At 35.5% G+C, this 15,659-nt stretch overlaps 1 protein-coding gene across 2 annotated transcripts in view; it reads right to left on the bottom strand.

Moving 5' to 3' along the window:
• Positions 1-4,897: 4,897 nt before the first annotated feature.
• efna2.L (ephrin A2 L homeolog) overlaps positions 4,898-15,659 on the bottom strand; it is a 124,794-nt gene continuing 114,032 nt past the window's right edge. The window contains exons 3-4 of one of the 2 annotated variants that reach the window (XM_041561836.1): positions 7,918-7,980; positions 4,898-6,863 (exon numbers count right to left, since the gene is read on the bottom strand). In XM_041561836.1, coding sequence (XP_041417770.1) covers positions 6,745-6,863; positions 7,918-7,980 — 182 coding nt within the window. In that variant the 3' untranslated portion in view covers positions 4,898-6,744. Of the gene's footprint in view, positions 6,864-7,917; positions 7,984-15,659 lie in introns of both variants that reach the window. The other variant, XM_041561832.1, reaches the window with a different exon arrangement.

Consider the following 15,659-nt stretch of genomic DNA (forward strand, 5'->3'; position numbering starts at 1 on the left):
CTGTAGTAAATCTGCACCTTAATTTGAAGTTCAGTTTATACTAGTGATGGGTGAATTTATTCGGCAGGCATCGATTTGCAAAACTGCGGGAAATATGTTGCATAAAAATTGTTGCGTGTGAAAATTATTCGGATACCCACGACTTTAATGCATTTGGACAAAATAGTCACTTGTGAAAATTGTCGCGCGTCAAAACAATTTAGAAGGCCATTGACTTTAATGCATTTCGAACATTTTTCGACAAATTTTTCTGTGATTTGAATTGGGACAGATTCGCCCATCACTAATTTATACATGAAAATGTTTTTATTTGTCTATTCCTAGACCACTGTTTACAGGAATTCCCCTTTTTACTTAGTAAATTATTAATGTTAAATGTGTAAATTGTAATTCGTAATTTATAATGTGTAATGTAAAAACTAATAAAAATCTAATTAAAAAAAAAAAAAATTATTTATTTGTAGCACACTTTAGATAGTTGGAAGTGTAATATACCATGGATACATGGTTTTGACTTGCTTGTATGAGACACATTGTTATCTGTTACGTGAGTGCATTATGGTAAAGGGCATTCTACTGCAGATATACAGTAAATGTATGTAAATGGATATAAATATACACTATCTTAAATAATTATCTTAGCTGTATGGCTTAGATCGGTTGTAGTAAGTATTCATGTGATTGGCATCGGTGTACATACCACTTCTGGTTTAGCAAGAGATCTAATTGAAGTTCAAAGTGTTGTAACCTGCTTTAGCACATTCTCCATCAATTATTATTTCTAATATAGTTATTGCACCAGTTGTTGTTTTTATTATTTTGATTTGTTCTCCATGGAGGTCACTGGTGAGAGCATTAACCTGAGTAGAGTTGGGGGGTCACAACATAATGATTAGCACTTTCTAAAGGGTGCCATTATAATATCACTGCACATTGGATTTTCTGTCTTCCTTAAGGGCATCCAACCCTTTATGTAATTGGAAACAATGAACATTGTAGGGGCACATTTAATAAGGGTCGAATATCGAGGGTTAATTAACCCTCGAATTTTACCCTCAAAGTAAAATCCTTCAACTTCGAATATCGAAGTCGAAGGATTTACCGCCAATACTTCGATCGATCGAAGTATTTTATTCGATTGATCAAACTATTTTTCTTCGATCAGATAAAGCTTAGAAAACTTATGGGGAAGGTCCCCATAGGCTAACATTGTAGCTCGGTAGGTTTAAAGTGGCAAAGTATGTAGTCAAAGTTTTTTTTAAAGAGACAGTACTTCGACTATCGAATGGTCGAATAGTCTAACGATTTTTAGTTCGAATCGTTCGATTTGAAGTCGTAGTCGAAGGTTGAAGTAGTCTATTCAATGGTTGAAGAACACCAAAAAAAACTTCGAAATTCAAAGTTTTTTTTACTTCGAATCCTTCACTTGAGCTTAGTAAATGTGCCCCTATGTGTATAAAAGGAGCATATTTGTATGTTGAAACATCATTATGCCTATTGGGACATTTTCAGGAAGGAGAATTGGACAGGGTGAGTGAGTGTGTAGATTCCTAATCTATATCCATGCATGATTCCAACTTTATTCTGACTCCCTTTAAATATATAAATCCAGATAAAGGAACATACTATCTCGGCACCAACACTGCTCTCCGTGCTGCATCTAACATCCATAACATGTGATCGATTCTGAGAGACGAGACGCCACGAGACGCCACGAAATGCGTAAAGCATTAGATCCAAAATTCTATATGCTGATAAACTAGAAGCTTTTTTAAATGGACTGTTAAAGATGATATTTTATAACGCTCCTCCTGATGCTCCGTGAATTTTCTTCCAATGCTCCCTTTAAAGTATGACCACATGTAGAGCTGCAAAGACACATCTTTATCTGCAATGCAGTTCAACAAACCTGAATAAAATAGAATTCTGATCATCTGCCAGTAAATAGTCTCTAATCTTTGCTCCCAGGCTAAATTTGAAAAACATCAGTGCTAAAAACATCCTGGCTAAGACCAAGAGAAACATTAGACACCAGCTGTTCTTCTACACTAAAATGTCAAATAAAGTGCCCCCAGACATGGGGATAATACACAATGCTGTGAGTGAGTTGAGAGGAGCAGGTGATCATTTTGCAGGTGACCATTTTGCAGATATTAATTCATTTATTTTATATAATGGAGCAAGTTTAGCCATGGATTACAAAATCAAACATTAGCAATAATGTAAATGTTCAAAATAAGTGCAAGATCCAAAAGGAGAGTCACCAGCTTTTTGCAGAACATCACATGAAATGTATTTAACACACTGGATGTCAAACGAAATTCATGCAAAGTAAAACACATTTTATATGACCCTTTTTCTCAGCTGAGCCCTAACTGAAGTGATGTAGGGAAATTTGCACAGATAAACTGCCACTCTCATATGCAATGTCAGTGGTCATGTAATAATTATTAATTGTGGTTCTTGACCATGAACAAAAAGATTCATTAAACATTCAAATAAAGAGTAGGATGGTATTTCTTTTGTATATTGATGAGGAAATTATCATGGGGTCTGTACCTGGTCCTTTGCTTTTTAACTTGTTTATTAATGACCAGGAGGAGGGCATTGCAAGTACTGTTTCTATTTTTTCTGATGATACTAAATTGTGCAAAACTATAAGTTCCATGCTCATCCTTTGCAGAGTGGTTCAATACAATTTGAAAACTGGGCAGCAAACTGGAAAACAAGGTTCAATCTTGAGAAGTGCAAGGTTATGCACTTTGGTAGAAATAATATAAATGAGAGTTATACACTAAAGAGCAGTGTGTTTCCTTAATTGAGAGGATCTGTTTTTTTTTGTATAAAACAAGTTGTCTTATTCTGGGCAGTGTCATTATGTGGCTACTAAAGCAAATAAAGTTCTGTCTTGCATAAAAAAGGGCATTAACTCAAGGGATGAAAACATAATTATGCCTCTTTATAGGTCCCTGGTAAGGCCTCATCTGGCGTATGCAGTGCAGTTTTGGACTCCATTCCTTAAAGGGGAAGGAAACCTAGTCGGCGCAAACCCCCCACCCCCCTCCCATTTGTTGCCGACCCTCCCTCCTCCCCCCTGGTCTACCTGTCCCGCTGGGCAAATGCCCCTAACTTGTTACTTACCCTTCTGCGCAGGTCCAGTCCAGGGAGTTCACAGACGACATCTTCTTCCACACGATCTTCTTCCTGCTTTGAACGGCGCATGCGCAGTAGGATCATTTCGCCGGTACGATCTACTGCGCATGCACGTGACTTTTGGCGCATGCGCAGTAGATCCATACCAGCAAAATGATCCTACTGCGCATGCGCCAAAACGCCGTTCACAGCAGGAAGAAGATCGCGTGGAAGAAGATGTCGTCTGTGAACTCCCTGGACTGGACCTGCGCAGAAGGGTAAGTAACAAGTTATGGGCATTTGCCCAGCGGGACGGGTAGGCCAGGGGGGAGGAGGGAGGGTGGGCAACAAACGGGAGGGGGGGTGGGGGTTTGCGCCGACTAGGTTTCCTTCCCCTTTAGGAGGGATATAAATGAGCTGATGAGCTGGAGAGAGTGCAGACTGGCTACAGGGGTGGAGGGTAGACTGTCAAGGTTAGGGTTGTTTTCTTTGGAAAAAAGGAGCTTGCAGGGGGACATGATTTATATTTACAGATATTTCACTTGAAGCAACATAGGTGGTTCTTCACAGTGAGGACATTGAGGTTGTGAAATGCCCTGCAGGATGATGTTGTGATGGCTGATTCTGTTAATGCTTTTCAGAGGGGCATCAATGCTGAACAAGTATAATATCATGGGCTATTGTGCTACTGAAATCATTAATTAACATAAATATTGGTATATATATTGTTTATTTATGTGAGTGAATATATAGGTCATTATGAGTGTATATATATATATATATATACACTTCCCCATGTGTGGTGCACGCCACTGTATAATCAGCATATGCCTGGATGCCATCTCATATATCATAAGTAAAGTTTTTTCATTATGCTTCATAATGCTGTGAAAAATAAAGAAAAATTTATTGTCAACGTTTTGGTCCCGTTACCAAAACCCAAACAGCAATCCAAAGAACTCAAGGGATGAGTGAGAGTTATGCTGATCTAGATGGACATTGATTGCTGTCATTGCTGTTCTTCCTGTATAATCCAGAAGGTCTTTTCTCCATCCTGCAACACTGTCCTCACTTCCTGCCCTTTCTAGCCCTGTTACATTTTTTTTTTCATTATGCAAAAAAAACGTTTTTGGGGAGGTCACCTTTAATGCATTATAATGCATTCATATTAATATATTTTCCAGTACTGGCGACTATTTCCGTCATAGTAAACAACAATCCCGTCTTGCCATTTGGCATGATGTGTAGATATCTCACAAAACAAGGAGATGGATGAATTACAACTTTTAATTCTGCCTTGGAGACCTTTTCCTAATTTAGGTATGAGAAAAGAAGAGATAAAACCCTGCATGAATATAAAAAAATAGAAATGTGAATTATAACAGAGCACTTTATATGTGAAATAGGTTGATAAAAAAGGAGTCATTGTGACACTGCTATCCCTTTAATAAGTGTAGCTGTGCTCTCAAAACCCTATCCTTTATAAAAATTCCATGAAGGTGACCCTTCATCATTGTGATTCTGTTTCATGTAGCTGGCCATGGCCTGATATATATATAAAAAAAAAAAGAAAAGCTAATGCTACAATTCATAAATGTGTTTCACCCTTGCAATGTATTCTTTAAGAATCATAAATCCTGACAAGCTTACACAAAAGTTGGATGTACTAAAAACTACCAGTGGAACATTGTTCAGATCTGCATTTAATATTGTAGTAGCTTAAAGAGAAGAAAAATTACCCCAGGCAATAGCAGAGAAAAAGAGAATGGATAAAATGTATTTTATTGCAAGATTTTGCTTCCTAGTCTATAAATCATACAACTTCCATAAAATTCATTGTCAGCAATACATAGAAAATCACAGTTTATCTGATGGCTCTATTTACACACATGGATGAAATGTCTGGGACTTGCCCCTATTGCAGGCAGATAATCTGCAGAGAGAGAGACGAGAACCACATAAGGAGGGTATAACAGGCAAACTGTCAGTCTGTATTGGCCACTAGAGCTCTGGTAAATAGTGGAGATCAGGGATCACCCACCCATAAACCTGCAGCTGTTATTGAACTTCAGTTCCCAGAAATCATCCCTAAAGATTTTTGTTGTCTGGGAATGCTGAGAAGTGTACCTCAGCAACAGTCAGAAGCGTACTAATTCACTATCTCTGGTTTTGACTGAGATTGGTGTGATTTATAGCCTCAAGTGGACAATCCAGCATAGAGAGCTGAAGTGCAAGTCAGAAATGATTGTTAGAGTGGAACCAGCCCCAAAGGAGAGGCACCAGAAATGACAATGAGCTGACAGTCACAGTTACTGATAAGCAAACCGGTAAACAATGAGTACAAGTACGGAGGCCTATGGCACCTTTGCCTTTTTATTTAATACATTCATAGGCAGCTACTTTCAGATTTTTTTGCAGCACCTTTTTGCAGGATTTTATTCTTTTTTGGAACATCTATGAAATTGGCACTAATGCATTCTGTATCTTCTAAGACACCCACAAGTTATCCAGCATATCAGACTCTTATTGAAATTTTAAACAACAAGAAATAAATGTTGTTTCATGTATTTTTTTTTGTCTTTTAATAAAAAACAAAAATCAGGTATAATGGCTCACAGACTGCATTTTTGTACTTTCCAGTTCATCTATTCCCACACATCTGACAGAGAATGAATTAATAATATGCAGAACACCTTTTGCTACAATGGACCATTACAGCATTCCAGAAATTTATGCTTCCTCTGTGCTCAGAATACCTATAGTGAATATAAGAATGCCTTTTGCATCCTAAATGACAATACTCATGTCAATATCTCAGGAAATTTGTACGGGATCCAAAGAAGGAATACTTCATGGAGGGGAAAAAAGGAGATAATCTGAATTCGGAATCAATATTTTTCACATGGTACATTTAATTGATCAAGAGCTCAGATCGTTAATTATTTAGCAGTCGTAGAACAAGATGACAAGTGAAATGCTACAAGGGAAAATATATTTAAGATCTTAGGTCTTAAAATACCTGATTTTGCTGACTTTAGTCCAAAACAATGGACTGAAAACTGCTCACAGAGGATCATAAATAAAAATACTGATTTTGTTTTCTCTGTCTGTTAATCCCAGAGCCACATCTCATTCCACAGGAGTGCAAAGCATTTTGCAGGGAAAAGTGTAAAGTAATATTACAGATAACAGGATAAAAGTGTCACGTGTATAACGGAATAAGCCGGAACGCATTTTATAGACTGTAAAAAAAACAAACTTTACAGTAAATTTGTTCTAATGGGGCAAGTGCAGGAAAAGCAATACAAATACAAAATAAAAAGACTATACATTTGGTCTGAAAAATGTAAAAAGCCAGTTGCTGGGAATTTTTTAAATTCCAACACACCCCATTTGAACCAGGGGGCCTTAATTTAACCATCGTGCTTGCTCTTACATAAATGGAAGCAGAAATGCAGATTGGTCATCCTGTATAGGATTAGATGTTCGTTATCTGGGTCCTCTTGCACTGAATTAATATCTTCTATTTCCTTGTTAAAGGGAGTCTCTTCATAGCATCTTCTTTTTTCCTTCTAGTTTAGGCTGATTTCATGGTCATCTGTGACCCAATAGCTACAAGACAATGATAGTCCAAAACAGGAGAAATCCAAGGCTGGGGTGAGGAACCCTGAGGCTTAGGCCCGAATTATTGCTGGTGAAGATAGGCTCTGGAGACTCATAGAGAGAATCATCTGAGGCAAAAATAACAAAAACAAAACAAAAAAAGAAATAACATATTTGTTTTGATCAAATGGGACATCCCACTATATGAATAAATTATAAGTTATTTACTGTAGAACTGCTCTGAGCATTCAAACACAATCCTGATCTTTGGGGAGAGAGTGCTTAGGGAGGGAGAAAGGATTTGGAAAATTTTATTTAACCCTTAAACTAATCATAAGTAGTTTGTTTCACCAACTATATTATTGGTCTCAGTGTAAGGTTGAACACACTGGTCTGGGGCATAGTGATGATGCCCTTGAGCTGGCTCTGTAATCTCAGCACTGACACACCAAGGACCACTAGACACTAGCGATTCTAGATGTGGTGCAGTTGCACCCAAATAGCACAAAATTCAAATCTGTAAAACGCCACTGAAGCCAATGTAACTTTTTGTTTGTTGGTTGCCTTTCTGCTGGTTACCTAATTTGCCATCTAATGTTTTTGGCTGTGTGCACAAAATTGATCTTTTGTTCCTACTTTTTTATACCATGAAGCATCACCCCTGAGCTCTTCTTCTCTCTCTTTGACTGTAAAGACTACAAAGAGGAGCCTACTGCGCATGATTGATTTCCACTTGAACAGAGGCAGTGAGCATGCCCAGTAGGCACAGAGAGAGTCACAGAGAGAGAGAGAGAGCTCATAGGAAGAGCTTCATGTTTGACAAGAAAGTAACAGCTGCCTGTATCAGAGAAACAAAATAAAACTTAATGGAGGGAGATAGGTATGTTATTCCAGAGGCTATGTAGAGTTATATATATATCTTCACAAGGGCAGCACTCCGCTTATGGGACTTGCCCCGGTGCACGGTAAATAGTTCAAATATTCCAAAAAGGACCAGCAACACCGGGATATTTGTGCATCAAAGTTAAGGTGTATTCACATTTGCATGAATAGCCGACGTGACAAGAAAGGTTTACATATTCTTTAAGACAATATTTCTTATTATGTTTTTTAAATTTTCTCTTGATCGTTTTTTACATTATACATATGTTTCTGTATTTTGATTGACACTTTGGTACTTACTTGTTGGACGTACGTAAACTTTAAGCCTGAGGCAGGGTCTATCCACCATGTTTGGAGGAGTAGCTGCTGAAAATAAAAAGATAGTCTGAATGTAAAATTAAATTTATTTATGTTTAATTTTTGTGCAATCTGTACAAAGCAAAGTACAAAGAATTTAGTCCCCAGTAAACAAACCATTTTTTTCAATTTACAGTACTTTGTTTACAAACAGCACAAATTCAGTTATACGTTGGTCTGATTCATATTACATATTTATAGATATATATAGTGAATAAAGTACCCCCTTTTGTAAAATATAAGGATATTATAAGTTACCGAGGAGTTTCATGACCATATAAAAACACGAGGCCGAAGGCCGAGTGTTTTTATACAGGTCATGGAACTACGAGGTAACTTCTAATATCCTCATATTTTACAACTGGGGGTACTTTATTTATTATAATACACAAATTTCAATGAGTCATGTGACAGAAATGACATCAGAACTCACCGTTTATAACTGATGACATCAGAACTCACCGTTTATAAGGATATAATTTACAGGATATTCATGGCTTTTGTGTATTATATGGTAATTATTACAGCCACAAAGAAAATGTATTACAAAAATGACCAAATCTGTATATTAGTGACAGATGGCCTATTTATCATCATTTCACTTGGTGTAATGTTTGTGCTTTTTAATGAATTTTTTTTTTAAATGAATTTTTATCAAACTTGAATGTTTGCCTATCCGAATATAAAAATTATTTTGTATAAAATTGTGAAAAAAATTGTAATTCCTCAAATTAAAACTATTTATGTTTTTCAATGGGGAAAATTTAAAATAACTTGAAAACACCTTGAATTTGCCATAGATAACTCCTATTGACTTCTACATCAGCTTGGCAGCTTTTAAATGTCTTAAAAGCTGCCAAGCTTAAAGTTTTACATTCGAGTTTTATACATTTTTTGCTCTTAATAAATTTTGTACATTGGGTTTTTAAAAGCATTCTTCAAATTTCAAAGTTTTAGCACAACAAAAAATTTGACTCATAGAAAAAATTTGAATGTTGATTACTCTGCCCCTTATTGGTTTTTTAGGCTCACAAATAAACTGATTGTTCAGCTTGACCAAGAATAGACCTTAACTAGACAAAATTAATTCACATTGTAATATGATTGGGGCAAGAAATTACACTGCAGCACTTCCTTTTGCAAAGGTGAAAAAAGATGTAAAATCTAAATTATATATATATATATATATATATATATATATATATATATATACTTATATAACAAGTTCAAGTTAATTTTTTTAGCAATTCCACTATGCAAATGGAGAGTGTACAAAAACTCTCAACTGTCGCTGTTTATTTTAAAACACGAGACACACAGGGGCAGATTTATCAAGGGTCAAATTTTGAGGGTTAAAAAACCCTCGAATTCGACCCTCGAAGTAAAATCCATTGAATTCAATTATCAAATTCGAAGGATTTTAACGCAAAAGCTTCAATTGAGCGATCAAATAAAATTGTTCGATAGAACGATGATTTTAAGCGATCGATTGAAGGATTTTTATTCGTCCTAAAAAAACTTAGGAAAGTGCTGGGGAAGGTCCCCATAGGCTAACATTGCACCTCGGTAGGTTTAAAGTGGCAAAGTATAAAGTTGAAGTATTTTTTAAAGAGACAGTACTTCGATTATAGAATGGTCGAATAGTCGAACAATTTTTACTTCGAATCATTCGATTCGATCGAATTTGATCGAATTTGACCAACTCGATGGTCGAAGTACCCAAAACAATACTTCGAAATTAGAATATTTTTGCATTCAAATTATTCACTCGAGCTTAGTAAATCTGCCCACAGTGACAGCTCAATTAATGTTCAGTTACAGACAGCTAGAAAAAGATGCCAGATAAGCAAAACTTTCAGTTTTTGCACAAACAAGTAATATTATGAAGTTGGGACAAATGTTTAGATTTCTGTATCTGCAGGAGATGACTTACAGTATCATCTGTCACCAATGATGCAAGGGCCTAAACATTGTATGATGGCTTTGGTGTTCTTCAGCAACAGCCTTTTTTTCCAATTACTGATTTTATGTTTTGAAGATGTGGTTGCTGCTTGCTCTGTTCTACTCCCTAGATGAATGATGATGATGATAACGATTATTATTATTATCATCATAATTATTATTATTAATGTACTTATAGTGCCAACATATTCCACAGCATTGTGAGATAAATGGATGTACATATCAAACACACGGATCATGTACAAAAATACAACTGTTAACAATTGAAGAGATAAAGAGAGCCCTGCTCAAGAGCACTAACAATCTAAGTGAGGATCATGAGAACAAAATATTAAGTATTAATATGTACGGAAAATAATTTGTGAGATTGTGATGTGTGTGTAATATGTCATGCATGAAGCTCAAGTGTATATAGATATATATAGATGTTTTTGATTGTAAGCTTTTTTGGGCAGGGCCCTCTGTTCTTCTTGTATCTGTTACTGGCTGCTTTAAATGTAAAGCTGTATGTTCAATGTATGCGCCCTTTTATTGTAGAGCACTGCAGAATGTAGGTGCTTTTAAATATGTGATAATAATAGATAAATAGATGGATAGAGATCTATTTTTTTGCTGTAATAATAAAACAGAATCTGGTACCTAAAGGTAACTTTGTATAAGTCCATATTTATGGAAGAACAATTGTATAGGGTTTATTAAATGTTTATTTGGTTTTTAGTATACTTAAGGCATGTTAATGCAAATTATCCAGAAAACCTGGATAATCGCAAAGATATATCTGAAGCTCTACAGATAACATTTTTCATGCCTCACTTAATCTTTGAAACTGTATATATTTAGTTTTTACATATTGCGATACGGATATACATTGCAGTATACTATGTACAATACACTACTACAACCCTTCATAGCCACTAGCCTATCTGTATAGGGCTTCTTAACTCATCCAAAAATATTTTCAGCATGCAAGGATGTACGCACATTCACTTTTATTTTTAATTTTTTATTGTATGCAAATTGAATAGTAGATACATGCACTACAAAATTAAACAATAGGCTAAAAGCCAAGTGCAAATCTTAATGTCGCTGCCTGCCACTGTATGGATACTGTGTGGGCGTGGAAGAGTTGCAGTAAAAATGTGATATCCCTACATTATTTATCAGGTTTTTATATTTATTGTTGTGAGAGTAGAGAGGATAATTCATTTTTCCACCTTTCAGCTACAAAAAAGTAGGCTCAAAATGTTTTAATGAAAACTTCTTCTGCTTAGGTGCCAGAGGGCATAACTTATGTCAGGTGGAGCATTATTAATAGCCCCTATGATATGTCTTATCTTTGCACTGCAGGATATAGTCTTTATATATTTAATCACTTGTTATTCTGCAAAGTGGTTTGGTTTCAATGCACGTTCAATTACCCTGTATTTTGTGACATATTCGTACCTAAAAATGCTTGATGTAACTTCTGAATGTGTATTGTTTCATATTTTGGGCCTATACTTATAAGATTGCTTTAGTCTTCACTAAGAAGAGAGACTTTTCATTTGGTAGAGGCCTATTTATCAACAGTCTAATTTTAGCAGTTTTAGAGGTTTCTGAAATGACTAAACTCACTCTCTCCCTAAACTCTCTCACTCTTAAACCACGAATGTCATGGAATTTATTAAAATGTCCAAATATAAAAATTTTGAATGAAAAAAAAAAAAAACAGTGAGCGATGCGCTAACAAATATGAATAAATACAAATACATGGAATACCTCTAGAAAGTAAATTTAAATTTTTACAATTCCTAGCGAGAAAAAAATCCTAAAACCTCTAAAAGTTTGAATTGCTGAAAAATGGTCCAATAGGATAAACTCAGCGCATTATAGGACCTTATCAACTTGTACCTGGTGAATTTCTTTATTAGAGTTTTTACACTTAAAAAAAATCTAGATTTTTTAGAGTTTTACAGAAATATAGGATTTTTTTTAGAGATTTGTGGAAAAAATAGAAAATCCATTGTCAGTTAATAGGCCCCATAGATTTCAAAACCTTTAAAGGCACGGCAAATGCCCTGCAGCTCCTTCAGTGAGTGCACATGGGTAGAACCCCAAACATAGTGAATGGAGACATTACAAAAGTTATACAAGACTAAAAGCTTTTTTTAACTTCAGTCCATATCACCTGCAAAAGTATATTGATCTTCTACAAGGTAGAACTGACAAAAGATTGTATCACAACTGCCCATTTCAGTTTCACCATATATATATTATTTAAAACCACCTTCGAAATCTTCTGCAAGAGACGTTTTAGGGCTGATAGGAATATGGACACAAATTTTGTTGGTATAAAAATGGTCAATGTGACACAATTGCAAAATTTTGATTTGCAGTACAGGTATGGGCCCTCTTATCTGGAAACCTAATATCCAGAAAGCTAGGGGAAGACTTTCTCCTGTATAATCCATTTTAAGCAAAGAATTGCTTAAATGATTTCCTTTTTCCTCTGTAATAATAAAACAGTACCAATATCCAATATGCTACATGAATCCATATTGGTGGCAAACATTCTGCATGGTTTATTCTATATCTTTTATTTAACTTCTGTTTAATGTTTATTTTTATTCAAATGTTATTATGAAGTAAGGATCAAATTGGTGGTCCCTCCAACTTCACAAGAATAAATATCCAACTGATACTGTAAGCAGAAAATATCAGCTGCAGAGTACAAAGCATTGCATGCATGAAATCCTACAATAATAAACACATAAGATGCTTGGCGCTCTCCAGGTGATATTTTCTACTTATTCATAAGAGTTGGCAACCAACATGGGGTCTGCAGCCTGTTCAGAAGCTATACTATACTACAAAGGAAAAAGGACAGCCTACATTTGATAAATATCCAACAGGTAACAAATGAAGAAAAATCAGGGCACTACCATGTTTTAAAGATTGTAAATTTAATAGTGATACCTAGGTATAACTATAAAGTATTCCACCATTTTTCATGAGAATCTGGTCTTTAGAGAGACTAGGTCTGACAAACATAGGTACTAAAATGCACCTGTTGGTTTACCCATTGCAACAAATCGGACCTTTACTTTCATATTCTAACTTGTATTCGTCTATTCAATCCTAATTACTGATTGGTTGATCCTGGTAAGAGCTCATGTTCTCCATATTTCTGTCTTTTGATTATCATTTTCAATCAGGAAGGAAGGCCATGAAGGAAATAATAAATCAAGGACTTACACATATTATTCTGCAACAGCAGAGCTTACTGTATTTATTTATGGTGGTTAAAGGATGGTGTTTGCCTGAGGTCCATATGAGGGACAGCAGCACTGCAACTGCATGATTTAGGAGGTGCAGCTGTGGACTTTCTATTGATGGATCTGCTTTAACCTACTCATGAATTTCCTTATGATTACTTACTTATGTCTATCCCTTCATTTTTTTAAAATCAGCTACGGTTTATTTTCTAATTGAGAAAATACAGCACACGCCAAAAAAATTAACCAGATTTAATTTAGCACTAACAGTTTCAAAACTCACGAGTCTGGGGTCAGGTAGCAAACTATTGCTCTGGGGACTGAAATCATAACCACATTTTCATATATTTTCATTTTGTAGAGTTTGAATTGGAACTTTAAAGGACTCCAAAAACCATTAACACATGTAGCACCAATCACATTTATACCTTTCCACAACATTTTGTTGCCTATTGTAGTCTTTCTACCCAAAATGTATATCATGCTTTTAGCAATTGTAACTGAATTACTATCTGCTGGAATCACTTAGCTTGCTGTAGATTGGCCTTGTGCCTCAGGCACCAAACATAGTTTGGAAGCTAAACAGCTCACAGGGACTCACTGAGCTTGAAAAATTTTGTGTACCTCTCAGTGTATAATTAGCACTATATAAAAATAAAGATGGTGATGAATATAATAACTGCTACATCAACAATCATGGTCAGAATGCTAGCCTACAGTCTATCTCAAAATTGCAGCTGTTGTTCAATTCTATGAAACCTAAACAGGATTAAAGTCGTACTGGGTTGAATTTAGAAGAAAATTCACTAAACTGGAGGCCGATTTATCAAAGGTCGGAGTGGTTTTTGAGGTTTTTGAAACCACGACTAAACTCAAAAACTCTAAAACTACGAATGTCATGACATTCATGATTTAAAAGATTTGAATAAAAAAGTAAAAACCAAAAATAATGTGCTTAAAAATCTGAATACTTCAAAAACCCTCTAAAATTTCAGTTTTTCTGACAATTCTATCAGAAAAAAACCCTGAAATCCTCTGAAAGTCCAAATTTGTTAAAAACAGTCCAATAGGGTCAACACAGCTCCCATTAACTTCTGTAGGACCTCTATGATTTTGTATTAGTGGTTTTCGTAGTTTTTGCACTTAATAAATCTTGATTTTTACAGCTTTTTAAAAGAAAATGGAAAACCACAAGTTTTTGGAGATTTGGGCAAAAAAATTAAATTCTTTTGTTAGTAAATGGGCCCCATAGACTATATTTTTTACTTACTATTTTTTTTTAGATGTATAATGGTTTTATCAACAACATCAATCATTGCCCCAATGGAGCATGGTCTATACCACATATACTCAGTGTGGAGGAAACCTGTACAAGCATAGGGAGTATATACTCATACAAAACATGCATACAGTGTCCTAGTCAAAGTCAAACCCAAAAGCCTAGCAGTGAAAAATAGCCATCATGCTGCGTTTTCATTCATGAGTTCCTCTAAGTAATAATTCTTTCATGATGCAAATATTTTACTCACGCTGTGTGTCGGAGATTTGATTGCCCTGGCCTAGCAAAATGATTTCACCATAGCCAGCTATTATACCCAAACAGTATGACTTAAAGAAGAGATAAATCCTGAAAAATATAATTTAGAAATGCTTATATGCGGAATGCATCAGCCTAAAATCTCAGCAGCCTTTTGGGCAGTACATATGTCCACAACTGGCACCTGAGCTCAGATGTTCCCCATCTTTAGGATGCTAGTGACACTGGCTGCACATACTCAGCGTTCTTTGGACTGAAGTTGAGAAGCATTAGATATTGTCATCAAAGTCATTAAATTAGCAGAATATAAGGGCCTGCTATTTCTGTAAAGTAAGCTAAATAATAAGGGGCTTTACATACCCTTTGGGGGGATAAAAGCAGCAGTTTCATATTTTTACTTATTGAAGTGTGATTGGAAATGTCATGGGTTGAAGGGTTGAAAAACAACGGTGCCAAGCAGAAATGAAGACATGTTTTGCCTACATTTTTATATATATATCAGTGTCATTAGAGCATGCAGCAAGTATGAAATGCATATATGAACGGCTTCTTTAAATGGCCTGTCACTTGTGATACCTCAGTAATTTAAGCACTTAGGCAGCTTCGTACTAACACCAGATTCATATTCAAGTGTCTAATTTATACAAATTTCACCTTGTCATTGCTTTGTAATTAGTGACAATTACTGTAACGCATAAGCAAAATCATTTAGCTCTTTAGAAAAGCCAACCCCTCTGGATATGTAGCAGCAAAAGTTCAGAGCTCAGAATTGGGAATCTCATATGAATTTTAATTTGCTATATCTTACTTATAATGCTCTTATTAAATATACATGCAGAAATCAACAATTAGCTACTCCCTAAAGAAAGTCAAGTCAAACCCCTGTGCTTCTTGCACATAACGGCAACTGGCAATATTTCAGATGTTGTTAA

This window comes from Xenopus laevis, chromosome 1L (genome assembly GCF_017654675.1).
Source record: "Xenopus laevis strain J_2021 chromosome 1L, Xenopus_laevis_v10.1, whole genome shotgun sequence".
Taxonomy (NCBI): Eukaryota; Metazoa; Chordata; class Amphibia; order Anura; family Pipidae; genus Xenopus; species Xenopus laevis.